Raw genomic sequence first — 24955 nt, 5'->3', positions numbered from 1 at the left:
CCATTACACATTGTGACCAGGCAATCAGTGAGAGGATTTGGGAGGGTTTAACCTGGCCCATGTCTTCTTGCTGTTTGCCTGGGATGACAGTCTCCACCTTTTGAGTTTACCAAAGCAGCACCCCTTGTACTCATTTGAATACAGCAACTACAACTGTTTAGACCAAGGCAGGGGAAACACTGTGTGGGCTCACTCATCTTCTGTATGCTGCACGTGGGCTTGTCACTATCTGGCCTGTGACAGCCAATTCATTCGGCCAAAGGTAGGAATGACGAAAAAAATAAAATAAAATAAAATAACCCATAAACTAAAGGGAACAGAAGAGTGAGAAATCAGTCACATTTCATGTGAAACTGATACCCTCCTGAACCATTATTTTTAATTACTCCTTCTTTAGAATACTTTGACAACAATTTACTTCAGGCATTTAAGAGGAAATGTCAATAAATTGACATTTTTGCCATTTTTGAAAGGGAATAATTCTTTACATGCAAAAATTATGAAGCATGAACCACTTATAAACAAGCTTGTCATGTTTTATAGGGTATTCTAATCCTTAGGAAGATGTCAGTTTAAGTAACAGAATAATCTAAAAGCCAGATTACAAGCCCTAGGAATGGTATAATTCTATTTAATTCCTTTTTGAGGGAGGAGAGAAACAACAGAGATAATCTTGGGGTACTTCTGCTTTAATATATAACCTGGCCGGGGCAGTTTCTTTGTAGCAGCTGTGTTAGTTTCCAGAGTTCTGATTTGTTGTACTTATATTTTTGCACAGCTCCTACTTTGGGGTAAGTGCTCTATAAATTTTAAACATAATTATAGATATATAGCCACTACTTCTCTGCAATAATTGTATTAGAAGAGCTCTCTCTTTTTACAGATGCACAATAATACATATACATTATATATATATATACACACACATTATAGCTATAAAGTCACTACTTCTCTGCAATCAATTGTGTTACAATCACTGTTTTTATAGATGCACAATACATAGCAGGAGCGAGCAAACGTTTTGGTTCGAGGGCGACATCTGGGTGGGGAAATTGCAAAGAGGACCATGAATATAGGGCCGGCACAGAGGTTTGGGGTGCAGTGTGCAGGAGGGGGCTCAGGGCAGAGGGTTGGGATGCAGGGTGCAGCCAGGTGCTCAGGGCAGGGGGTTGGAGTGCAGGAGGGAGTGCAGGCTGTGGGAAGGGTGCAGTGTGCAAGAAGGGGCTCAGGGCAGGGGGTTGGAGTGCAGGAGGGAGTGCAGGCTGTGGGGGTTGGAGTGCAGGAGGGAGTGCAGGCTGTGGGAAGGGTGCAGTGTGCAAGAAGGGGCTCAGGGCAGGGGGTTGAGGTTCAGGAGGGGTGCAGGGTGCGACAGGGGGCTGAAGGCAGGGGCTTGGGGTGCAGGAGGAGTACAGTGTGCAGGAGGGGGCTCAGGGCAGGGGGGTTGGGATGCAGCAGGGGTGACACGGGGCTCAGGGCAGGGGGTTGGGGGGGGGGAGGAGGGATTCGAGGTGCTTGAGCAGCTCCAGGGTGGCAGTGGCGCACAGTGTGGCTAAGGTAGGCTCCCTGCCTGCCCGGGCAGGGCAGGGGGAGGAGGGAGCAGAGGGCTCCACATGCTGCCCTTGCCTGCGGATACTTCCCCCGAAGCTCCCATTGTCTGCAGTTCCCTGTTCCTGGCCAATGGGAGCTGTGCAGGGCAGTGCCTGCAGGCGAGGGCAGCCGCAGTGCCGGCCGCTTTCGGGAGCGACGCGGGGCTGGCAATCCCGTGAGCCAGATCCATAGCCCTGACAGCCTCGATCCAGCCTGAGGGCTGTAGTTTGCTCACCCCTGATATATAGTTAAAAAAAAAAAAAAAAAAATTAGGAATTTTAAATTCAGAATAATACAAAGGGAGAATTAGTTTTACTCTCTTTCTAGTGGTTAAACATAGCACCATGAGTTTGCTAAACTACCATCTATGGCCTGTAAATACCACCCACATTGCTGAACAGTGTACTTTGCATTACTCTCCTTATCTCTTTACAGTTGGAGTAGCTATAAATTACACACCACTCTACCATACTCAAGTCAAACCTAATGCAAAGTGCCAGACTATAATCTTATTAACTACTTTTCTGAAATAGGAGAGAAAATGTAAACAGTATACAAAATACAGGAGCGGTATTACAGTATAATATTACAGAATATATTCAAATTAACCCACTTCCTCTTTGTTCTAGATTTTAAATTGCTCAAATCAAAGTATATTGTTCAGTCACACTGTTGATGCTGAGTTATACCCACTATACTTAACCACACCAAACACCAAATTTAGATCAGCCACTAAGTGGCAGTATCTACATTTAAAAACAAAATCATGGGAATTAGTGCAAATACAATACAATTCATAATAAGACCCCCTAATTTACTACATGCAATAAAGGTCTGTTTCTTGTTAGTCAGCAGAATTCAGTGAATTGGAGTTTTATGAATTTCTGAAGTAAGAACTGCCACTGGGTTATAATCACTTGGGTAAATCAGGCAGTCTCCATAATTGTCTATAAAGACTGCCATTAAAGACAAGAAAGATCTTGCATTCAAAACAATGTTTAAGTTAATTTATTCAGGTAGGGAAGGAGCAATCATTTCTATAGTAATGTAAAACAAATCCAGACAATCCAGTGAAATGTGGTGCTCAGAAATTAAAATTAACCTCACTTTATCACAAACCTGACCTCCAATGTTCAAGAACCTTTACCATTACAGGACAACCTCAACACATGAGATTCATTCATATTTTAAAAACAAGAGCTACTAGATTCCATATATACCCAGCATTAACTGAATTAGGACAGAATCAAATACATATTTGATCATCACATTTTTCAACTGATCTTTAGCCTCAATGTGTTTCAGGTATTCACAAAAGTTGGAAGAATCTTTTATAAATAACCTCAATTTGCTGGTGACTTGTTATGTCCAACCAGCATCATCTTTAGCCAGCACAGGATTGGAAAGATGCAAGGAAAAGTTTGTTTCCCAAGCGACCTTCCTGTTATGATTCAGCCTGCCATATTCTGTTTTTGTCACTTTAAGGTGTATGTTAGGGTAGCTGCAGCTGAGCCACTTCTATTTGGGTCCCATTTGTAAAATCCCCACATATGCTAAAGTAGAACAAAAGTGATCAAAGAAATCAGCATGATCTCTCATCAAGTTTGTGTCTGTCAATTAAATATTGTTAGCATTAGTATTGTTAGCATTAGAATATGATCCAGTCTAGTTTTTAGCATCCCAATCAAATGAGGTTTCCCTTATCCTGCAGGCCAACAGAGTCCTCATTGCAGGGGCGGCTCTAGACCCCAGCGCGCCAAGCAGGCGCGTGGGGCGGCCCTTTCCCGGAGGGGCGGCATTTGGCTCCGGTGGACCTGCCGCAGGTATGCCTGCGGGAGGTCCACCGGAGCCCGGGACGAGCGGACCTGCCGCAGGCATGACTGCGGCGGGTCCCCTCTTCCCGCGGCTCCGGTTGAGCTCCCGCAGGCATGCCTGCGGCAGGTCCACCAGAGCCGCGGGACCACAGCACCCGCCGCAGTCATGCCTGTGGCAGGTCCGCTTGTCCCGGGCTCCAGTGGACCTGCCGCAGGCATGCCTGCGGGAGCTCAACCGGAGCCGCGGGGAGAGGGGACCCGCCCCGGGACCGGGAAAGGGCGGCGCAGCGCACCGCGCTGCTTGGGGCAGCCTACTTTCTAGAGCCGCCCCTGCCTCATTGTCAGGGATTGTTCTCTAATATTCAGGTTAAATTGTTCCTTCTTAAATTCATCCTCACATGGCTAATAGCAACCCTCCCCTTTCCACCTAAATATATTCTTTTACACTGTTCCCATTAGCATTTTTCCAATGTTTATGGATAGGCCAAGAGATACAAGATACACTATTCAGACTTCACCCTTACATGATCAGCAAACTAATGCCCCTTTCTACCAGAAAAAGGCAATAGATGTGTTTCACATAAAATATACACAGCAGCATATCTACAGGGGAGATAGTATAGGCCATAAGGTTTTTCAACAAAACTGTCCTTATGCCTTCAGTCTAGTTTTTTTTGTAATTTTATTTCAATAATATAATATGCTAATGAATTACCAAATTTTCTTTAATCCAAATTGAAATGCCCTCTTACGGCTCCACTTTCAAAAAGTCCCTCAAAACGTAAGGGTAACAAGAAAATAAAGTCAATTATAATGCATTCAAAAGTTAAACAACTTTTACTTCCACGTCTGAAAGGTTAATATCACATTTTAACACTGATGTTCACAGATTAATGTTTGCTCATTTCACATGAGTCACTTGGTGTTTTGCAGTGCATGCACTGAAATATCCAGTGCACAAGAACATCCACAATGTTTTTTAGAAAGCGATTCCTTAGCCACGGTGGCACTATTTGCTATAAATGTTGCTGAATACTATCTAATGTACAGTAGTTTCAGTATTCCTTTCCTCCTGGTAGTAAGGGTGTAATGTGGTTCTCTCAGATGTCAACAACACTAAGAGTGAATGAAAAATTGAGCACTGAAAATAAATGTTACTTCTCACCCAAACTTAATTATGTTTTACTTTTTAAGTGTGATTTTAAAAAGTCTTACCTATCCACCAGCTTTTTAGCAAATCCAAAATCTGTAAGCTTGATATGCCCTTCTTTATCTAACAATATATTTTCAGGTTTTAAGTCTCTGTAAACGATTTCTTTGGAGTGCAAATATTCTATTGCACAAATAATCTCCGCAGAGTAAAACAGTCCTGTGCTGTTGTTGAAACGCCCCATGTTGCGAAGATAACTAAAAAGTTCTCCTCCAGGTACATATTCCATTAACATGTATAAAAAGCGTTCATCGTGGTAGGTCCAAAATCTGTAACAAAAAGTCTTTATTAAATATTGAGCCAATAAATCAGTTGTAAAACAAATAAGATATTCTGTAAACTGGTGGTGTTCCATTGTCTCAAGGAAAGAAGTATTCTAAAATAATGTGTAGTTAACTTGTGGATTTCACTGCACAAGATATCTCCAAGACCAAGAGCTCAGTAGGATTTTTAGGTACCTATGATGGATATATGGATAAGATTTCCCAGAGTTAAATCAGGTAGGGGAGAGAGACCCACCCCTGCCTTAGACAAGATATAAACTTTCACTCTTCAGGGTACAAGCCAACAACTAACTGGCCAAGCTTAGAAATAAAGCTTCCCTTTGTAGGTAGGTTTCCCCCATAATTGTCTGTCATAGGGTTTCTTGCACATTCCTCTGAAGCATCTGATTCAGGCCACTGTTACAGACACAATGAGCCACTGTTCTTTATCTATTAAGACAATTCTTGTGTTCATATATTGTACTCAACATAGTGAAGCCCAAATGAAAAATAAAGTGTGATCTAAATCATTTTTTCCCCGTCATTTAAGTCATGTCTTAATAGAAGTTCCATATCTCCATCTTGCACTTCTGTAGTGTATTCCATTCAAGGTTCTCAAAAGGATATTTCACAAACAGAAATGTGAGCTAGTAAAGGATTATAGTTCTCATTTTAAAATTTAAGGAAAGTTGGGAAGAGAAGTTTAGTGGCTTGCCAGAAGTTTGTGGCATAGCCAGAAACAGAACTCCCATCTTTTCACACCCAGTACTATGACTTAACCATTAGACCATCTTGACATCATCCGCATCATAATTTTGTTGTGCAACTGCTGCATCAATGCAAACAAAGGGATTAGCTTTAACAAAATCCTCAGTCTTGACTAGGGCCTCTAAGCACTACTATAAAGAAACATCTGCACCCAGATATTAAGCTGATAAGTACCTCCATCCTACAGATTCTCTTTCCTCTTTCAATTGAGAAATACTGTTTTTTCAGTAGTACTACTACACCCAGCACCAGACAGTGAAAAACAAGCTATGCAACATTAAGGAAATGCATTCCAGCTCATTTAAGTCAGAAGGAAGAAAGAGGTTGATCAAAACATGCTGGCTACTATTAAGTAGAAGTCAACAACTAACAGTGAAGGCCAAGAGACAGAGAGAGTGTATGTGTACATGTGTATGTGTCACACACACTCATTACATAAGCATACTTAGCACAATGGGGCCACACTCCTCAAACATGGGCTCATAGCATTAGACAAAAAGAATTAATAAAATAGCAAGTATAAATTAGAACTGCTGCCTCACAAAAAGTTTTGTACTGAACGCAAGATCATAATCTAGCATATGCTAGAAAGGGAAGATAATTTTTTTTCCACCCATAACGAACAGACCGAATACCACACTTGTATCCAACCTGTCAGCCTAAAGAGCAAATCCGTTAAGAAGAAAGTCTGTATTGGAGTAAACTGAACAGGTATTCTGAGACACACCCTGCAATTTCTAAACTGAATTGTCCCCTGACTGCTTCTGCAGCATCAGCAACACTGCACTGTAGGGAAAGGAGGAGAAAGGCAGAGTTGGCTGGAAAATGGAGATCTCTACCCATTAAAAAAAAAAAAAAATTCAGAGAAAGCTCTGCCTCTCAGTCTCCACACCCTAGCTCTGGGGCCAGAGAGGCAAAGAGCTTAGGCACTCAGCCTCATTAGCCTTAAAACAGGATGGGGGGCTAAGAAGCAGAACCAGGGTGCATCACCACAGCAGCCCTACCAAGATAAAAAGCTTTTGTCAGTTTCACAGGCAGAAAGTAAAATTGACAAATGCCTTCTAGACAAGCAGCAAAGAAGCCCTCATTTCATTATTCCCTATGGGAAAAAAAAACAACCAAAAAAAACAACTTTTCATTGTGTGAAAAGGGTATTTTCCCTTCAAAAATTGGAATATTTTTGATCTCTAAAAAAATAGCTTTTGCTGCACCATTACCTGCTTCCCAGACAGGCTGCAGGAGCCCCAGGAAGAGCAGAATAGTAGCTCAACTGGTTCTTCCCAAGTCTGTGGGAGTCTTGAGCAAACTAAGGCTTCATTCCTTGATACAGGAATCTGAGGCCTGGTCTACACTAGGCGTTTAAATCGGTTTTAGGAGCCTAAAACCGATTTAACGCCACAACCGTCCACACTAGGAGGCACCTTATATCGATTTTAATGGCTCTTTAAATCGGTTTCTGTACTCCTGCCCGACGAGAGGAGTAGCGCTAATATCGGTATTAACATATCGGAATAGGGTTAGTGTGGCCGCAATCGACGGTATTGGCCTCCGGGAGCTATCCCACAGTGCACCACTGACCGCTCTGGACAGCATTCTCAACTCGGATGCACTGGCCAGGTAGACAGGAAAAGCCCCGCGAACTTTTGAAATTCATTTCCTGCTTCCCCAGCGTGGAGAGCTCATCATCACAGGTGACCACGCACAGCTCATCAGCACAGTTAACAATGCAGTCTCCTGAGAATCGAAAAAGCCCCAGCATGGACCGCTCGGGAGGTAATGGATCTGATCGCTATATGGGGAGAGGATTCAGTGCTAACAGAACTGCGTTCCAAAAGACGAAATGAAAAAGTATTTGAAAGAATTTCTAAGTCTATGACGGATAAAGGCCACAGCAGGGACTCCGTGCAGTGCAGAGTGAAAGTTAAGGAGCTCAGACAAGCCTACCAGAAAACCAAAGAAGCAAACGGAAGGTCCGGGGCAGGTCGAAAAACATGCCGCTTCTATGCTGAGCTGCATGCAATTTTAGGGGGCTGCGCCACAAGTACCCCACCCCTGACCGTGGATTCCGAGGTGGGGGTTGTAATCTCTGCCATGTCAGACGGGGAAGATGAAGATGAAGAAGAGGAGGAAGACCTCGCAGAGAGCACACAGCACTCCGTGACCCCCAGCAGCCAGGAGCTTTTTATCACCCTGACGGAATTACCCTGCTCCCAGCCCTCACAAGCAACTATTCCAGAGAATGACGCCATGGAAGGGAGCTCTGGTGAGTGTACCTTTGCAAATAGCAAACAGTGTTTTTTAAGCAAGCCTTTTTTAATGATTGATTTGCCCTGAGGACTTGGGACGCATTCGCAGACAGTATAGTTACTTAGAAAAGTTTGTTAACATGTCCGGGGATTGAGAGGAAATCCTCCAGGGACATCTCGATGAAGCGCTCCTGTAGGTACTCCAGAAGCCTTTGCAGAAGGTTTCTGGGCAAAGCATCCTTGTTCCGCCCACCATGGTAGGACACTTTACCATGCCATGCATGTAGCAAGTAATCAGGTATCATTGCGTGGCAAAGCATAGCGGCGTATGGTCCCGGTGACTGCTGGCATTCAAGAAGCATGCGCTCTTTATCTTGTTCTGTTATCCTCAGCAAAGTGATATCGTTCAGGATAACCTGGTTAGAAATCAGGAATTTAAGTAAGGGGGGGTGGCCATTTTTCTACTGGGTTCGTGGAATGCAGCAGCTTAAAAAAAACACTTTCCTGCACGTAGCGAAGCGGGGGGAGGGGAGGAGTGAAATGCCGATGATCTTTTCTGTTTGGTCACCGGCGAGGCGATCTTCCCCAAGCTACCGGACAAGCAGTGGGTGGGGGGGAGGGGGAAGGTTGTTGATTAGCAGGGAGCTAGCGTGGTATTAGCCATGCGTTGGGGGGGGAGGGGTAAATCACTGAGACAGTGGCTTACCATGGCCGCATGCAAGCTGAATCCTGATGCCTGGACCTGTGTCTGAGATCTGTAACCCAAGAGTTGCAAGCAGGCACTATTAAGATGAAAAATGCGACCTTGTAGGGAAATCACATGTGCTATGTAAGGTGAATAGTGCTTTTCACTGTGAAAGAGTATAACCATTGTTCTGTAAAATGTATCTTTCTAAATATTTATCTCCCTCATGCAGCTGCAAATATTTCAAGCGTCCCTCCTCCATCCCAAAGGCTAGCACAGATAAGGCGGAGGAAAAAGAAGACGCGAGATGAGATGTTCTCGGATATTATGGAAGTTACACGCAATGAAAGAGCTCATCTGAATGAGTGGAAGGACGTGGTTTCAAATTACAGGAAAGAGGCCAGTGAACGTGAGGACAGGAGGGATGAACGTGAGGACAGGAGGGACAACCGAGATGAGAGGTGGCGGCAGGAAGACCGGCAGGAAAATCAGCGGTGGCGGCAGGAAGATCAGCGGTGGCGGGATGCAACTCTGGGGCTGCTGCGTGATCAAACTGACATGCTCCGGCGTCTTGTGGAGCTTCAGGAACGGCAGCAGGATCACAGAGTGCCGCTGCAGCCCCTGTATAACCACCCTCCCCCCTCACCATGTTCCTTAGCCTCCTCACCCAGACGTGTAAGAACGCGTGGGGGGAGGCTCCGTGCACCCGCCCACTCCACCCCCGTGGACAGCCCAACCAGAAGGATGTCGTTACTCTGAATTTTATTTTTTTAATGGCCTTCTCCATCCCTCCTTTCCTCCTCCCAAAGCACACCCTTACTTCTCTCCCTCTTTTTATAATGAATCAATAAAGAATTCATGCTTTTTAAATGAGTGACTTTATTTGCATAAGTAAGCTGTACTCGAAGGGGGAGGGGGAGTTGCTTACAGGGACTGAGTCAATCAAGGGGGTTGGGTGTTCATCAACAAACACAGCAGTCACACTGTACCCTGGCCATTGATGAAGCTCGTTTTCAAAGCTTCTCTGATGCGCACCGCTTCCTGGTGTGCTCTTCTAATCTCCCTGGTGTCTGGCTGCGCGTAATCAGCGGCCAGGTGATTTGCCTCAGCCTCCCACCCCGCCATAAAGGTCTCCCCCTTACTCTCACAGAGATTGTGGAGAATACAGCAAGCAGCAATAACATAGGGGACATTGGTTTGGCTGAGGTCTGAGCGAGTCAGTAATGTGCGCCAGCGCGCCTTTAAACGGCCAAATGCACATTCCACCACCATTCTGCACTTGCTCAGCCTGTAATTGAACAGATCCTGACCACTGTCCAGGCTGCCTGTGTATGGCTTCATGAGCCATGGCATCAAGGGGTAGGCTGGGTCCCCCAGGATAACGACAGGCATTTCAACATCCCCAACTGTTATTTTCTGGTCTGGGAAGTAAGTCCCTTGTTGCAGCCGTTTAAACAGAGTAGTGCTTCTGAATACGCGAGCGTCATGAACCCTCCCTGGCCATCCCGCGTGGATGTTTGTGAAACGTCCCTTGTGATCCACCAGTGCTTGCAGCACCATTGAAAAGTACCCCTTCCGGTTTACGTACTGGGTGCCCTGGTGCTGCGGTGCCAAGATAGGGATATGGGTTCCATCTATCGCCCCCCCACAGTTAGGGAATCCCATTGCAGCAAAGCCATCCACTATGGCCTGCACGTTTCCCAGAGTCACAACCTTTCGTAGCAGCAGCTTAGTGATTGCTTTGGCTACTTGCATCACAGCAGCCCCCACAGTAGATTTTCCAACTCCAAATTGATTCCCGACTGACCGGTAGCTGTCTGGCGTTGCAAGCTTCCACAGGGCTATCGCCACTCGCTTCTCTACTGTGAGGGCTGCTCTCATCTTGGTATTATGGCGTTTCAGGGCAGGGGCAAGCAAGTCACAAAGTTCCATGAAAGTGCCCTTACGCATGCGAAAGTTTCGCAGCCACTGGGAATCGTCCCACACCTGCAACACAATGCGGTCCCACCAGTCAGTGCTTGTTTCCCGGGCCCAAAATCGGCGTTCAATGGATAGAATCTGCCCCATTACCATCAGGATCTCCAAAGCGCCGGGGCCCGCGGTTTGAGATAATTCTGTGTCCACGTCCTCATCACTGTCATCGCCGCGCTGCCGTATCCGCCTCTTACTCGCCTCGGTTCGAAGGTCCTGGTTCAGCATATACTGCACGAGAGTGCGCGAGGTGTTTAAAACATCCACGATTGCGGTATGGAGCTGAGCAGGGTCCATGCTTGCTGTGCTATGGCGTCTGCACGGTTCACCAAGCAAAAAAGGCGCGAAACGGTTGTCTGCCGCTGTCAGGGAGGGAGGGAGGGGTGAGGCTGTACCCAGAACCACCCGCGAAAATGATTTTTGCCCCATCAGGCACTGGGATCTCAACCCGGAAATGCCAAGGGGCGGGGGAGGCTGCGGGAACTATGGGATAGCTACGGGATAGCTACCCACAGTGCAACGCTCCAGAAATCGACGCTAGCCTCGGACCATGGACGCACACCACCGATTTAATGTGTTTAGTGTGGCCGCGCACACTCGATTTTATAAAATCTGTTTTACAAAACCGGTTTATGCAAATTCGGAATAGTCCCGTAGTGTAGACGTACCCTGAGAAAGCCTAGCAAAAGGCAAATTTGAGACAATGAGAACTAAACCAGTATAGATCCTAATTCTCAGCACCAGCACAGGTTAGCCTGGGGGAACAGGGCACAGAACTCTGGGCCATGCTTGATGTTAATGATGCTAACGTCTTTTTTTAACAAGGATGTGAAGGGCTGCCACTGACATCTTTTTCCTAAATAAAGCAAAATCCTAACAACATTGTTCTGCCAATAAACATCCCTGATAAACCGTTCCCACACCCAGTCACAGAAGAACTGTGCTATGGAACACACTGAATAACTCGAACATGCATACTCTGAGTTGAAAAATGCATTTTAAGTAGGGCTGTCGATTAATCGCACTTAACTCGTGATAAACAAAAAAAATCATGATTAATCGCACTGTTAAACAATAGACTACCAATTGAATTTTATTAAATATTTTGGATTTTTTCTACAATTTCAAAGATATTAATTTCAATTACAACACAGAACACATCATGTACAGGAGTCACTTCGTATTTTTTATTACAAATATATGCACTTTAAAAATGATAAACAAAAGAGATAGTATTTTTAAATCCCCCTCATACAAGTACTGCAGTGCAATTTCTTTATCATGAAAGTGCAACTTACAAATTAGGTTTTTTTGGTTACATAACTACACTCAAAAACAAAACAACATAGAACTTTGGAGCCTACAAGTCCACTCAGTTCTATTTCTTGTTTAGCCAATTGCTCAGAGAAAAGGTTTTTTTACATTTACGGGAGATAATGCTGTCCATAAAAGAATGATGCTTGTTAAAAAAAAAAAAATGAATTAATTAAATTTGTGACTGAACTCCTTGAGGGAGTATTGTATGTCTGCTGCTCTGTTTTACCCACCTTCTGCCATATATTTCATGTCATAGCAGCGTCAGATGATGACCCAGCACACGTTGTTCATTTTAAGAACGCTTCCACTGCAAATTTGACAAAATGCAAAGAAGATACCAATGTGAAATTTCTAAAGATAGCTACAGCACTCGACCCAAGATTTAAGAATCTGAAGTGCCTTCCAAAATCTGAGAGGAATGAGGAGTGGACCATGCTTTCAGAAGTCTTAAAAGAGCAACACTCTGATGCAGAAACTACAGAACCGAAACCACCAAAAAAGAAAATTAACCTTCAGCTCGTGGCATATGACTCAGATGATTAAAATGAACATGCATCGGTCCACACTGCTTTGGATCGTTATCGAGCAGAACCTGTCATCAGCATGGACGCATGTCCTCCGGAACGGTGGTTAAGCATGAAGGGACATATGAATCTTTAGCACATCTGGCACGTAAATATCTTGTGATTCTGGCTACAACAGTGCCATGCGAACGCCTGTTCTCACTTTCAGATGACATTGTAAACAAGAAGGCAGCATTATCTTCTGCAAATGTAAACAAACTTGTTTGTCTGAGTAATTGGCTGAACAAGAAATAGGTCTCATCGGACTTGTAGGGTCCAAAGTTTTATATTGTTTTATTTTGGAATACAGGGGGTTTTGTACATAATTCTACATTTGTAAGTTAAACTTTCATGATAAAGAGACTGCATTACAGTACTTGTATTAGGTGAATTGGAAAATACTATTTTTGTCTTTTACAGTGCAAATATTTGTAATAAAAAATATAAAGTGAGCACTGTACACTTCGTATTCTGTGCTGTAATTGAAATCAATATATTTGAACATGTAGAAAACATCCACAATATTTAAATAAATGGTATTCTATTATTGTTTAATCGCATGATTAATCGCGATTATTTTTTTAATCACTTGACAGCCCTAATTTTAAGAAATTAAGCCGAACAGCCATATAGTAGAAGAGTAGAAAAATCATAAAAACAGACAACTCATCTTTTTTTAAAAAAAAAGTACTGTGACGTGAGGCAAAATGTGGCCAAAAATGGAAGACCTGGATGTGAACACCAGTTTATTGTTTTTTGTAGGCATCTCTTAAATCATTTAGCAAAACATTAAAATAAGTGCCAACAGCTAATCCATAATCTAATAAGGCTGGGAGTCTTCTTATTAGTTTTTAAATTAAGATGTCACTGACAATGAAAAAAAAAAAAAACCAGTACATACTGCAAGCCTTAAAGGAGTTTATTTTCACTTTAAAAGTTATTTTTTCCTTTAAATGAATGCAGCATCAATAACTCAATTTGCTTACAAAATCTGAGGCGAAGTCAAGCAGCATTATTTTAATATGAAGTTAGCTCTTGGATCTTATTATGTTTACGGGGCCAACTTAAGACTCCTATTCTGCATTCTTACAACCAAGCAACTAGTTGATATTAATGGGATGATCAAACATAGGGCTCAATTTTATTCCTAATTATTTTTCTGAAAGCCATAAATACAAAAAGTTACAGTTGAATTCACTTAGGATACATCCTTGTTTCTGTAAGACTGGTTTTTACCTCAATATGCCCACTGAAGGTAGCATACAAGATTACACCGCCTGGCTCTTGCAACAGTATAAAATAAGCATTTCCTAAACAAATGTCACATTTGAGCATGTAAATGGAGACTCAGAAGCACAAATTGTTAATTGAGCAATCAAGCACATATCCAGCTGAAATTTTAGACAGACACTTCTACAAGTTGAGTTCAGGTACAAGAAGGAACAACAGAAGTAGATGTGTGTTGAAAGAGTAGCAATGAGGTGATATTCTCTTCCATTCATCCATCAAGTAAACATTGTGCATGTGCACAGACACACCCACAGATCCCTCCTAAAATTTACTAAAAATTATTTTGCCTCTGAGCACGATTATTCAAGAAGCATATTTAAATGTATATCCACACCAAGTTCCATTACATTTCAGATCTGAGAGATGATACAGACAGTCATCACTGTACAGTATGTATTTTGTGTAAATAACTAATATTCAGATCCGATTCCACCATATTATGAAAGTGAGGGCTGCAAGTTTTATCTTTTTCTTTTGTTTTAAGAGAAGACCAAATTCTGTTCTCTCCCTATAGTTAAACACATTTGCTTACATCCATTTCCTTGTACAAGGGTCGCTGTATCCTCTCTCCAAACTACCATGGGATATTTCTACTAACTTTATATATTGCAGGAACATTCAGAGATACCAATCAAGATTAGGTCCCTATTGTGCTAGACAAGGTTAGGTCCCTATTGTGCTAGCAAACAGACTATTGCTGGGGGAATTCTGTGTCAAAAAATTAAAAATTCTGCACACAGTTTTAAAATTCTGCAAAATTCAGCATATTTTATCAAAAACAACAACATAATCACACCTGGGGCTGCCAGCAGGAGTCCCAGCTGATGATGCTAGGCCTGGGTGGGAGTGGGGGAGAAAAGGGAATACCAAATTCTGTGTGGAAAAATAAAATTCTGCAGGGAACATGAATTCTGTATTGTGCAATGGTGCAGAATTCCAACAGGAAGAACATACAAAATTGCTGTCCTCACCCCTTAGCGTATGAGCCTGGCTAGCTCAGTTGGTAGAGCATCAGACTTTTACTCTTAGGGTTCAGGGATCAAGTCCCTGGTCAGGCAGAGGGACACTTTTCTCCTGTGATATCCCCCAGAATTTCACAAGGACTCTCCTTGACTTCCATATTTTAAGACAAGTGACATACAGAGGAGGGTGGGGGAGGGAGAGAGACAGGGACACATTTTAATGTACAAATTGCTTTTTTAATTATTAAAAAATGTCACCTATCCTCATCTGCTCCTCAAACTCTAGTCACCATTAGCTTTTCTAGTCTCACTTTAAAACTTTAGCTCCCGCAACCTCTCTAAAAGCAGAGGAGAATAATTCACCTGCTAACAGTAGCACAAGTTTGATTTCACCCCTTAGAGACCAAATGCATCAGCTCTGCCACACTTATTTTCCATCTGACGCAAAAAGTCCTGGCATCTCACCATGCTAATGAGCCAGCTGTAACACTTTAATGAATCATTTTTTCCCTGTTTGAAAATTTCTCTAGAGCAAACAGTATTGGTGTAAAAGCAAGAGACACTTATTTCAGCTGCAATCATCCATGATCAATTAGCGGCTGAATGTTTAAATTATGCTTTTTGACCTCAAATGTCTAATGCTTTTAAAGTAAATATGTGAGCCCATATGTCACTAGCAGACCTGGCTTCTGGAAAACTACATTTTGGTTCTGCTTATGGATTCAAGGAATTCCAGTCAGCCCCTGCACCTGATTTGGATTCATTGCTTTGCTCGCATCATATATATCAAAGGAAGCCAAGAAGTGGTCTAGTCTGATTGGAAGTGGGTAGAATTAGTACAGCAATGCTGAATTCTATTATGCTTTCAGAAAGAGGCAGATATGGATGGCAAACAAGTATAGATTAATGCTGACTTCGGCTGCATTCACGTGTGTACTCACTGGGAGCAGCCTGGCTATATATGTGATTTTACAAATCTGCAGCTAAAACAAAAATCCATCATTCAGACATTATGTATTTGCACTATTCCTGGAGGACTTGAGGTTCATAAATCAATTTAAAATAACAGTGAGAATCATACTAGGAAAGGTGGCAGATTAGTCTCCCATATGTGCTTTATCCACAGTAAAGGCATATTAAAGGCAATAATGCAATTTTTTTCTATTCCATGCCTGTTCTGAGGAAGTTACTACTGGATGTGTGAACACTTAGGGCTTATCTACATATTGTGGCAATGTAAACTGAAGGGGCATAAATTGTAGAGCGCTCTAAAGAGTTGCGCTGTAACAGCTCCGCGTGGATCCTGTGGACGTGCTCCAGAAGGTAGAATCATCTAATTTCACAGATAAGGGCAATGCAATACAATGGGAACAGCTTGTAAACTTCATACCTTAAAGCAGGGGTGGGCAAAATACAGCCCACGGGCTGGTTCCAGCCCAACTAACGTTTCTCTCCGGCCCACCAGGCTCTTTGACTGCCCCCTAGCGATCTCTCGGCTGCTAAAAGTCACACGGCGCTGCAGGTTGCTCAGGCTGTTGGCATGGCTCTGTGCGCCCCTGGCAGTGGGGGGAGGTAGCTCTGTGCGCACTGCCCCTTCCCCCAGCACCATCTTCACAGCTCCCATTGGCCAAAAACCAGCCAATAGGAGCCGCGGGGGCGGTTCTTGAGGGTACAGGCATCACTCAGAAACCCGCTGCCCCCCTCCCTCCAAGGGGCACGCAGATATGCACCGGCAGCAGCTGGCCGCAGCCAGCTCCGGGAGCGGCACAAGGCCACGGCATGCAGACAGCCTGCCTGAACCCTGCTGCGCCACTGGCTGGGAGCCACCTGTGGTAAGTAGCTCCCTGCCACAGCCTGCACCTCGCACCCCCTCCGGCACCCCAGACTGGAGCCCCTTCGTGCACTCAAACTCCGTCCCAGACCCCGCACCCCCTCCATTAATATAGTAAAAATGTGCAGCTCGAAACCCCAACAGGGCAGAAACCTTGAGCCCATGAGCAGAGTTGAGGGGCCCCAAGGGTGTTGGGCTCCCAAACTGCAGTCTCTTACCCAGAGTGGGGCCGTCTTGGGGGCAGCTCCACCCCCGCACATACCACCTTCTCTCCCCCAGCCCATCACCCCACTGGCCAGGTCCTAGACAGGAAGTTAGAGCCAGGTGGTGCGGAGCAGCTGTTCCTATGACTGGTGGTGCCATGTAGTGGGCAGCCATGGCATTCCCCCATCTGCTGCTGGTACCCAGTATTGTGGCTGCTCCTCAGCTCCCAACCCCTTTTGACTGCTCATGCAGCCGGTCAGAGTTGCCTGGGCGGTTCCAGGCCCAGCAGAACCCTCAGGGAGTAGCCACCAGCACACAGCCCCAGAAATGTGGGTGGCCTGCTGAAGTGAGTTGGGGGTAGAGGTGGCGCTCCCTCCGTGGACCCTGCTGTGCAGAGCTGGCCACAGCCCCGCCAGTCGTTGCTGCTCCTCCCTCCTCCCCAATAGAAATCAAACACCACCTATGCCCAACTGTTTCCACCCCTGACCAGGAGCCCCGAGCCCCCTCCTCCCCACTGAACCCTGGAGTTTTTCTAGCATGTTGAGGGGGGGCTTCAGAAAGAAAAAGGTTGAGAACTCCTGACTTAAAGGACACTATTTAAGCCAATTTAAAAAGTTCGTTGTTACTCAATATCTGGTCCCAAAAATAACCACGCCAAAGAAAAAGTGAAGGCAGAAGGAAAACTTACAATCTGATCAGAAATGGGTGATTGACCTCTTTCAAGACTGACTTCTCATTGTGTACATGCTGTTCTTGTTTTAGCCGAATGACATCTGGAATGCTCATTACTTTCAGGGCAAAGTAACGTTTGGCCATTTTTTCTTTCACCAGATGAACCCGCCCAAAAGTACCTGTGCCTGAAAATTAAAGAACAAAAGGTCAAATGAACCAACCTTTTCTATAATTGTACATATAAGAAATGCAGAAATGCAATAAGTTTGTTTAAGTAACAGTTCCTGCCCACTGAAGCAGGGTAACTGAATTCCAACTTTTCAGCTGTATTTTTTACTTCCCTCCCGCCCATACACACACACACACACACAGACATCTTCACAGCAATTTCTTATCAGTATTTTGTTGCAAAATCCTATTGAGGTCCCTTCTAGACCTACACTTCTATGATTCTACAAAAACTATAAATGTTTTTAGATAAATGTCATCAAGTACAGGTGAATAAGACAGTCCATATTTTTCTTGGTTTCTCCCTTTCAGCACCATTACATTTTAGCACATTAGAAAACTATATAAAATGAAGTATGTTTTACACAAACAAAATGGGTTGGGGAAAGGAGAAAATGAAATCTCAAAACATTGGCAGAATTGCATAGTGCAGATAAAACATAAAACATGGTCAAACTCAACAAATTTGATACTAAATTGTTTGTGGTCTTGTGTCTCCATACCACATGAAAAAAAGCCAATTTTTCAGTGGCATGCTCTCTTTTGCAGATAGTGTATGTTAGCAATGAATTAGGGGTGAGGAGGAAAGACTCCTGTAGAAATACCCCCCCACACACACACACACGTGTACGTGGTTGCACTTCAGTCATGCATTTACCTTTTTTTTTTTAAATTTAGTATATACCTTACATGATGTCCTTATTAAAATTGATATTATAAAAGTAAATCCATCATGAAGTGATTCACATCTACAAATCTTTTTGTCATTACACACTTCAAATATACCTTTCATCAGAGTATCACTACACCCATTCTTAAAATTATAAGCTTAAAAACCATGCACATAGATGAAGAGCTTTAGTTTGCTTATGAGAGGAAGGTAAAGTTATAATTACTATACAATACTTGTGCTTGCATTGTCTGTTCACTCATTTTACAGCACTGACTAAAGTTAATTGAGGATCTAAGTGAAATGACAAGTAAATATCTTAACATCGCAAATTATTTTAAAGAAATCAAGTTAAAAGGTAAAGGTATTTGTAAAAATATTCAGTCACTTGCCAATCTTGCAAACTTCTCTCCATAACTCCAATCTCCCTTTGACAAATTACAGTTACTGGAGAAATAAAGAACAGGGCAAAATGACTAAAGTTAACATTTCGGACTAGTGTACTAAAATTAGTAATGACAATTCATTTTTCCCAAAGCTGCCTCAAACCAAAGTTCATACTACCTATCAAATTTACTATTTTTTTATTAATGTTTATATACACTGTGCCAAAATTTGAAAAGGCCATGCTTTTGCATGGACACACCTTTAGATAAGCCTATAGTTAGAATTCAAGGATTTGATTTTTGTTGACAAGCATCCATTATACCATGTATGCACAAACTGATGACTAAATATCTTCATCGATAACTGAAATGCAGAGATGGTGAAAGTAAGAAAGACACTGCTTGAAAATTTATTTGAATTTGATTTAAGGCTATTTACTTTTGCGAAAGTAGGAACCTATACAAGAAGGATGGACTCCACCTAAACCAAAATGGAAACAGATGGCTTGTATGTAAAATTAAAAAGGTCGCAGAGGATCTAAGGGCTGGTGGAAAGCAGAAAGGTGAGTAGGAAGCACACGATTCGGGAGAAGACATCACTTAGGGATGAGTTCATTATAGACTAGTAAAGAAGTTAGGAAAGACGTTCGTAAACTACAGGTAGAAGCTAGTGAGAAACAGTCAAACGTAGGAGAGTCCCATTTAAATAGTACACATAAAGGCAAGCAACTGAACATTGACAAAATACAACCGCCACAAGTCTAAATACTAAGAGGGTAAACTAGAGTGCCTGGTATTAAATGAGGATATTGATATAACAGGCATCAAGGAAACTTGGTAGAATGAGGATAATCAATGGGACGCATTAATACCAGAGTACAAAATATACAAGAATGAGAGTAGGTTGTGACGGTAGGGTGAGCGACACTACGTGTGAAAGAAGGCAGAGTCGAAGGAAAAATCTTACATGAATCAAATTGTACCATAGAATCTATGGATAGAAATTCCATGCTTGAACAATAAGAGTATAGCAGTAGAAATATATTATCAAGCACCTGACCAGGGTGGTGACTGTGAAATGCTCAGGGAGACTAGAGAGACTATAAAGGCTGAAAATGCAATAATAATGGGGATTTCAACTATCCTCATAGTGACTTGTTATAGGCACCTCAAGAAGGGATGCAGAGATAAAGTTTCTAGACTGCTTCTTAGAGCAGCTTGTCCTGGAACCCACAAGGGCAGAGGCAATTCTTGATTAAGTCCTAACGGAATAAAGGATCTGGTACAAGATGTAAACGTAAGTGAACTGTTCAGTAATAGTCATCATAACGTAATACATTTAACATCCTTGTAGGGGGTAAAATGGCAAAACAAAAATAAATAAACCCATCATAAAAAAATAAACCCACTTAACTTCAAAAGGGGAACTAGGCAAAAGTGAGGAAGCTAGTTACACAGATATTAAAAGGAACAGTCACAGGGGTGAAAAGTCTGCAAACTGCATGGAGACTATTTTAAAAACACCATAATACCGACTCAAATTAAATGTAACCCCCCCCAACCAAAAACAGCAGAAAGACCAAAATACCTTACCACGGCTAACCAGCAGAGTAAAAGAGGTGGTTAGAGGCAAAAAGGCATTCTTTTAAAAGTAGAAATCAAATCCCAGTGAGGAAAATAGAAAGGAGCATAAAGTCTGGCAAGTCAAATGTAAAAGTATACTAAGGCAGGCCAAGAGAGAATCTGAATAGCAACTAGCTAAGGACAAAAAAAATAAGAGCGCAAAAAACAACCCAAGGCGATGGATCACTCAAAATTGATGTGTTCTGTTCATGTCCTCTGAAGCCTCACTAGTCACTGCCAGAACACAGGCTACTGGGGTAGATGGACCATTGATATGACCCAGTATGACCGTTCTTATGTTCATGTGATGTTGACAAAGTTTTGTAACTGTTCAAACTTTCTGAATCTCACTGTCACTAAATAATTGTCCAACACTCCCCATTGTCTGCATGACCTCCCCACCATAATTTCTTTCAACCGGTACAATTTAAGCCAATAAAAATAAAAAATTGTATCCATCAAAATTATAAAAAGTAACAAAAACCAAATTCTACCAAGCCTAGATACAGCTAATAGACACAAATTACAAGACCAGAAGGAACCACTGATCATTTAGTCTGATCTCCTGTGTAACACAGGCCATAAATCTTCCTTGATATAATTCTTAGAGCATATCTTTATTTAAAAATTGTCTGTGATGGAGAATCCACAATGACCCTTGGTAAATTGTTCCAATGGTTAATTATTCTCACCATTAAAAAGTTGCACCTTATCTCCAGTCTGAATTTGTCTAACATCAACTTCAAGCCATTTGATCATGTTTACTTATCTCAGTTACACTGAAGACCCCATTATTATTATAGACACACCTTAGCCTTCTCTTTGTTAAGCTAAATAGACTGAACTTTATCATTATAATGAATGTTTTCTAATCATTTACTCATTCTATCACAAGTTGATAGAAAATGGCTAATTGTGTGAATTAAATGCATGTTTTGTGCATGCCTCTAAAGGAAGCTCATTTATATATTTCAGTGCTATCAGCAAGTTGAGCTGAACTCGCACTACACTGATCTCTCATGAATGGCCCACACTTGAAGACAGTTGCCTACAAATGCCAAGGAGCCTTTATGGGGTAAGAACTGAGTTGTCTGGGCAGCTTACCAGCAACAAAGGATAAAATAAAATGCAGAATCCTTTGGCCTTTTGTTGGAGCTAGAAGCTCCAGTTTACCTTCCACACTACATATGCAAGTCATTTTACAAATAATTAAGTTTTTCTGTGTGTTTACATGCTTAACATTTTCCTGTTTCATTTAGCTATTTTTTCAAGTGTTTCTAACTGAGAACAATAGAGACAAGGCATTTGCTAAAACAAGCAACAATCTGTAAAGTAGTCAGTTTGTTTTTAAAATTATCTTCAAGAACATGAAGTGCAAGTCACTAACCCAGTTTATAGGAGCACGGTATGGGAGTTCAGCTGTACTCAGATACAAATTTCAGAAATATGCAGACAAATTTTGTAGCAGAGTAAACCCATGAAAGGCTTTTGTGTCCAAACACAAAAGATTTTAACAAAACAATTTGTGGTCACACCTAGCCTGAGTTACAGTGCTTTCATTTAACCACCAACACTGTAAACAGAGGTCAGATAAGGCTTAGTAACATATTGCGTATGTCACTAAAGTTACCCTGGGAAATTTATCATGTGATTAAATCCCTTAATGAGGTCACATTACATGACTATACGTGTAAACAACCTTGTTTTCAGGTGGGCTTATGCAGTAAAATATGATTCTAATCAAAGCACCATCATCCCCAACATATTTGAAATATTAATGATCTGTGTAACAGATACTTTAGACAAATCTAAAATCAATGTTATTTTTTTAAAATGTAGCAGCATGTCGTTTTAAATAGATGCACTGGGAGCTAAAAGAGACACCAAAACTAAAGTTACAAATGCCCAGTGAACTGTTGACCAGAAGTTGTCATATTATGTTTCTAAATTAGGTCAGTGACAACTAGAAAAAGTTATTAGAAATTAATCTGAGACAGACATTTACATTTCCAAATATGAACTCAGTATAAATAAATAAAAAATGGCATTAACACAATACAAGTGAAGGCTATTGTGTGTGTTTTAAGTTACCAAATGAATACAAATTTTTCTAAGAGAAGGGAAGGAAACTTGTTTCTAAGACCCGGTGGCATTTTTCATCTCATGTTAAACAAAATTGTTGAATCTTTTATTTTGGATTTTATTATTTTCAATACTCCTGCTAGGTTTAACTTTACATATGATGGGATTCTCCAAACAAATCAAATCAGTTTCAAGACAGGGTCTCATGGACTCATTCAGTAATAATCTCACTCAGGTAGCGTTGCCTCAGTTGTAGAGACTGGCAGGTTATTCCAGACCTGTGGCAAATATCTAATCTAGAGTGCCCCAGGGGGGAAAAAAGACACACCCACAGACAGGCAAGAATGTACAACCTCCCTAACCAGTTTTATTGTTCAACAACTGATCTTAGTCAAGGTCATCTTTGTGTAAACTAATCCATAAGCTATTATAAGAAAGAAGTTATGATCCAATCAATGATCCTTCCTCTCTACTCAATCAGGGAAACATCTAATGTTTGTTTTTGCAAAGCACAAGTCATTTTTTTATGGTATTAATTTTCTTCTATTAGAATTTCACTAATTATGTTCAAGGCTTCTCTCTCAGAAAATACCTAAGGCAATTACCAATGACAAATGGAAGCACACAAACCTTCCAGGACTTGTGATGGATATGCTGTTCTGGAGACCCCAAACAAAAATATTCACTGTTTTGAATTTGAACTAAAGTTTTAGTTGCACATTTTAGATTATCCAACATTCCTTAAATTAGTTTGCTCTCTTTTAATCATTTTGCAGTCAAGAGCAATGATCGTGGTGAAATTTCATGTAATAAGCAGTAAATATTTAGTATTCAGCAAATATATTGCTATACATAATACAGTGTGAATGTACAAAGTGAATGAATACTTGAACAATGATTTTAAGCTATATCATGCAAGTCCTATTCTTTCAATTTTAGTTCATATGTTGGCCTCTCCACTATAGGGTACTGAAGGTCTTCCCCTCTAATTATCTAGGCTTTTTGTAAGCATTAATTTCTCCATAACATGGTACTAAACATGAGAATTAATGCTGATTATTAAAACAGTCCTCATGCAAATTGCACTCAACATGGACATATGAAACACTCTGGCTTGATTGCTGATTGCCAGGCCACCCTCTCAAGGCCATCAAGGACTGAAGATCCCCACCCCAACTGTAGAGAGCAGAGATGTACTGTAAAGAAAGTCTCCTTCAGGCCTATTCAACCAAGAAAGATTAATGTAATATGCGGGAGGGAAGGAAAGTCCTGTCACTACTGATAATTTTTAAAATGATTGTTAGTCTCTTGTGCATACATTATCGAGAGACTATTGTTTAACTGGTGCATGTGCACATGCATTTAGAGGAGTCTATTCTATATTTTCCTACTTACAGCGTTCTTCAGGAGATGTGACAAAGTGTATACACAAGGATGATATACAAGTATTTGTTATTGCAGCTCAAACTTTTCATACTGTTTGCCTTGTTAATTCTTTTCACTCCTGTATTGACTGCACCAGAGGTGGCCAACCTGTGGCTCTGGAGCCACATGAGGCTCTTCAGAAGTTAATATGTGGCTCCTTGTATAGGCACCAACTCTGGGGCTGGAGCTACAGGTGCCAACTTTCCAATGTGCCGAGGGGTGCTCACTGCTCAACCCCTGGCTTTGCCCACAGGCCCTGCCCCCATTCCACCCCTTCCCGCCCCCTCCCCTGCCATGCCCTTGCTCCTCCCCCTCCCTACCAGAGCCTCCTGCATGCCACAAAACAGCTGATTGGGAGGTGCGAGGAGGAGGGAGGGGAGGCGCTGATCAGCAGGGCTGATGGTGGGTGGGAGGTGCTGGGAGCGGGGAGCTCATGAGGGGCTGTTAACATATTACTGTGGCTCTCTGGCAACGTACACTGGTAAATTCTGGCTCAGGTTGGCCACCCCTGGACTACACAGTTAAATCTGATCACACTCCTAACTCGTTCTTCCAAAGTCAGAAACTGTCATTTGGTTGTTGCTTAGCATAAGCTAAACAGGAGAGAGAAAATTATGGTTGTAAATAATTCTCTTGTAATTACATTTTGGCATTGTAATATTTACTTGGAGAGAAATTCTGGCCGTAGCTTCATGGGTGCCGAGAATCCCAAGAGCTGAAAAAGCCAGGCTGAGCTGCACAGAAGAGAGGTAGTGGGTGGGATCGAGAGGGGACTGTGCATGGTATTCTTATACCCCATGCATCAGGGAGAAACTGCACAGGCTCTCACTGCAGCAGAAGACAGGAGTTGGGACCAGACTGCCAACACGTTGACTGGCTCTTGCTCTCCAGTAGCTTCTTGGAAGCTACTGGAGGGTGTCTCTTGCTTCCATGGGAAGGATTATTTACCCCTTCCCATTATCACCTCGGTGTCCAGCTACCCAGGCTGGTCACAGTTAAATAGACTTGTCCCTTAGCAACGTGTGTTTTACGTACTACTTTGATAAGTACATAGTTAGGATTGCTTTAAAATAATGGACACTGGTCCTGTCCATGATAAATGCATTCCCTTAGATTACACAGTATTTGGAGATCTGTAGCCAATATCATTAAAATCCT

At 42.3% G+C, this 24955-nt stretch overlaps 1 protein-coding gene and 1 non-coding gene across 2 annotated transcripts in view; one reads left to right on the top strand and one right to left on the bottom strand.

The window, feature by feature from the left end:
* Window positions 1-24955, bottom strand: part of PRKX (protein kinase X-linked) — a 106010-nt gene that overhangs the window by 35586 nt on the left and 45469 nt on the right. The window contains exons 2-3 of the mRNA XM_045002389.1: window positions 17400-17568; window positions 4617-4880 (exon numbers count right to left, since the gene is read on the bottom strand). Of these exons, the coding sequence (XP_044858324.1) occupies window positions 4617-4880; window positions 17400-17568 (433 nt within the window). The remainder of the gene's footprint in view (window positions 1-4616; window positions 4881-17399; window positions 17569-24955) is intronic.
* Window positions 14700-14772, top strand: TRNAK-UUU. The gene has a single exon. It is a non-coding gene; the product is annotated as a tRNA-Lys (tRNA).

Source organism: Mauremys mutica, chromosome 1 (genome assembly GCF_020497125.1).
Source record: "Mauremys mutica isolate MM-2020 ecotype Southern chromosome 1, ASM2049712v1, whole genome shotgun sequence".
Lineage (NCBI taxonomy): Eukaryota > Metazoa > Chordata > Testudines > Geoemydidae > Mauremys > Mauremys mutica.
The sequence above is the reverse complement of the archived record's forward strand: the minus strand, read 5'-3'. Positions and strand labels throughout refer to the sequence as shown.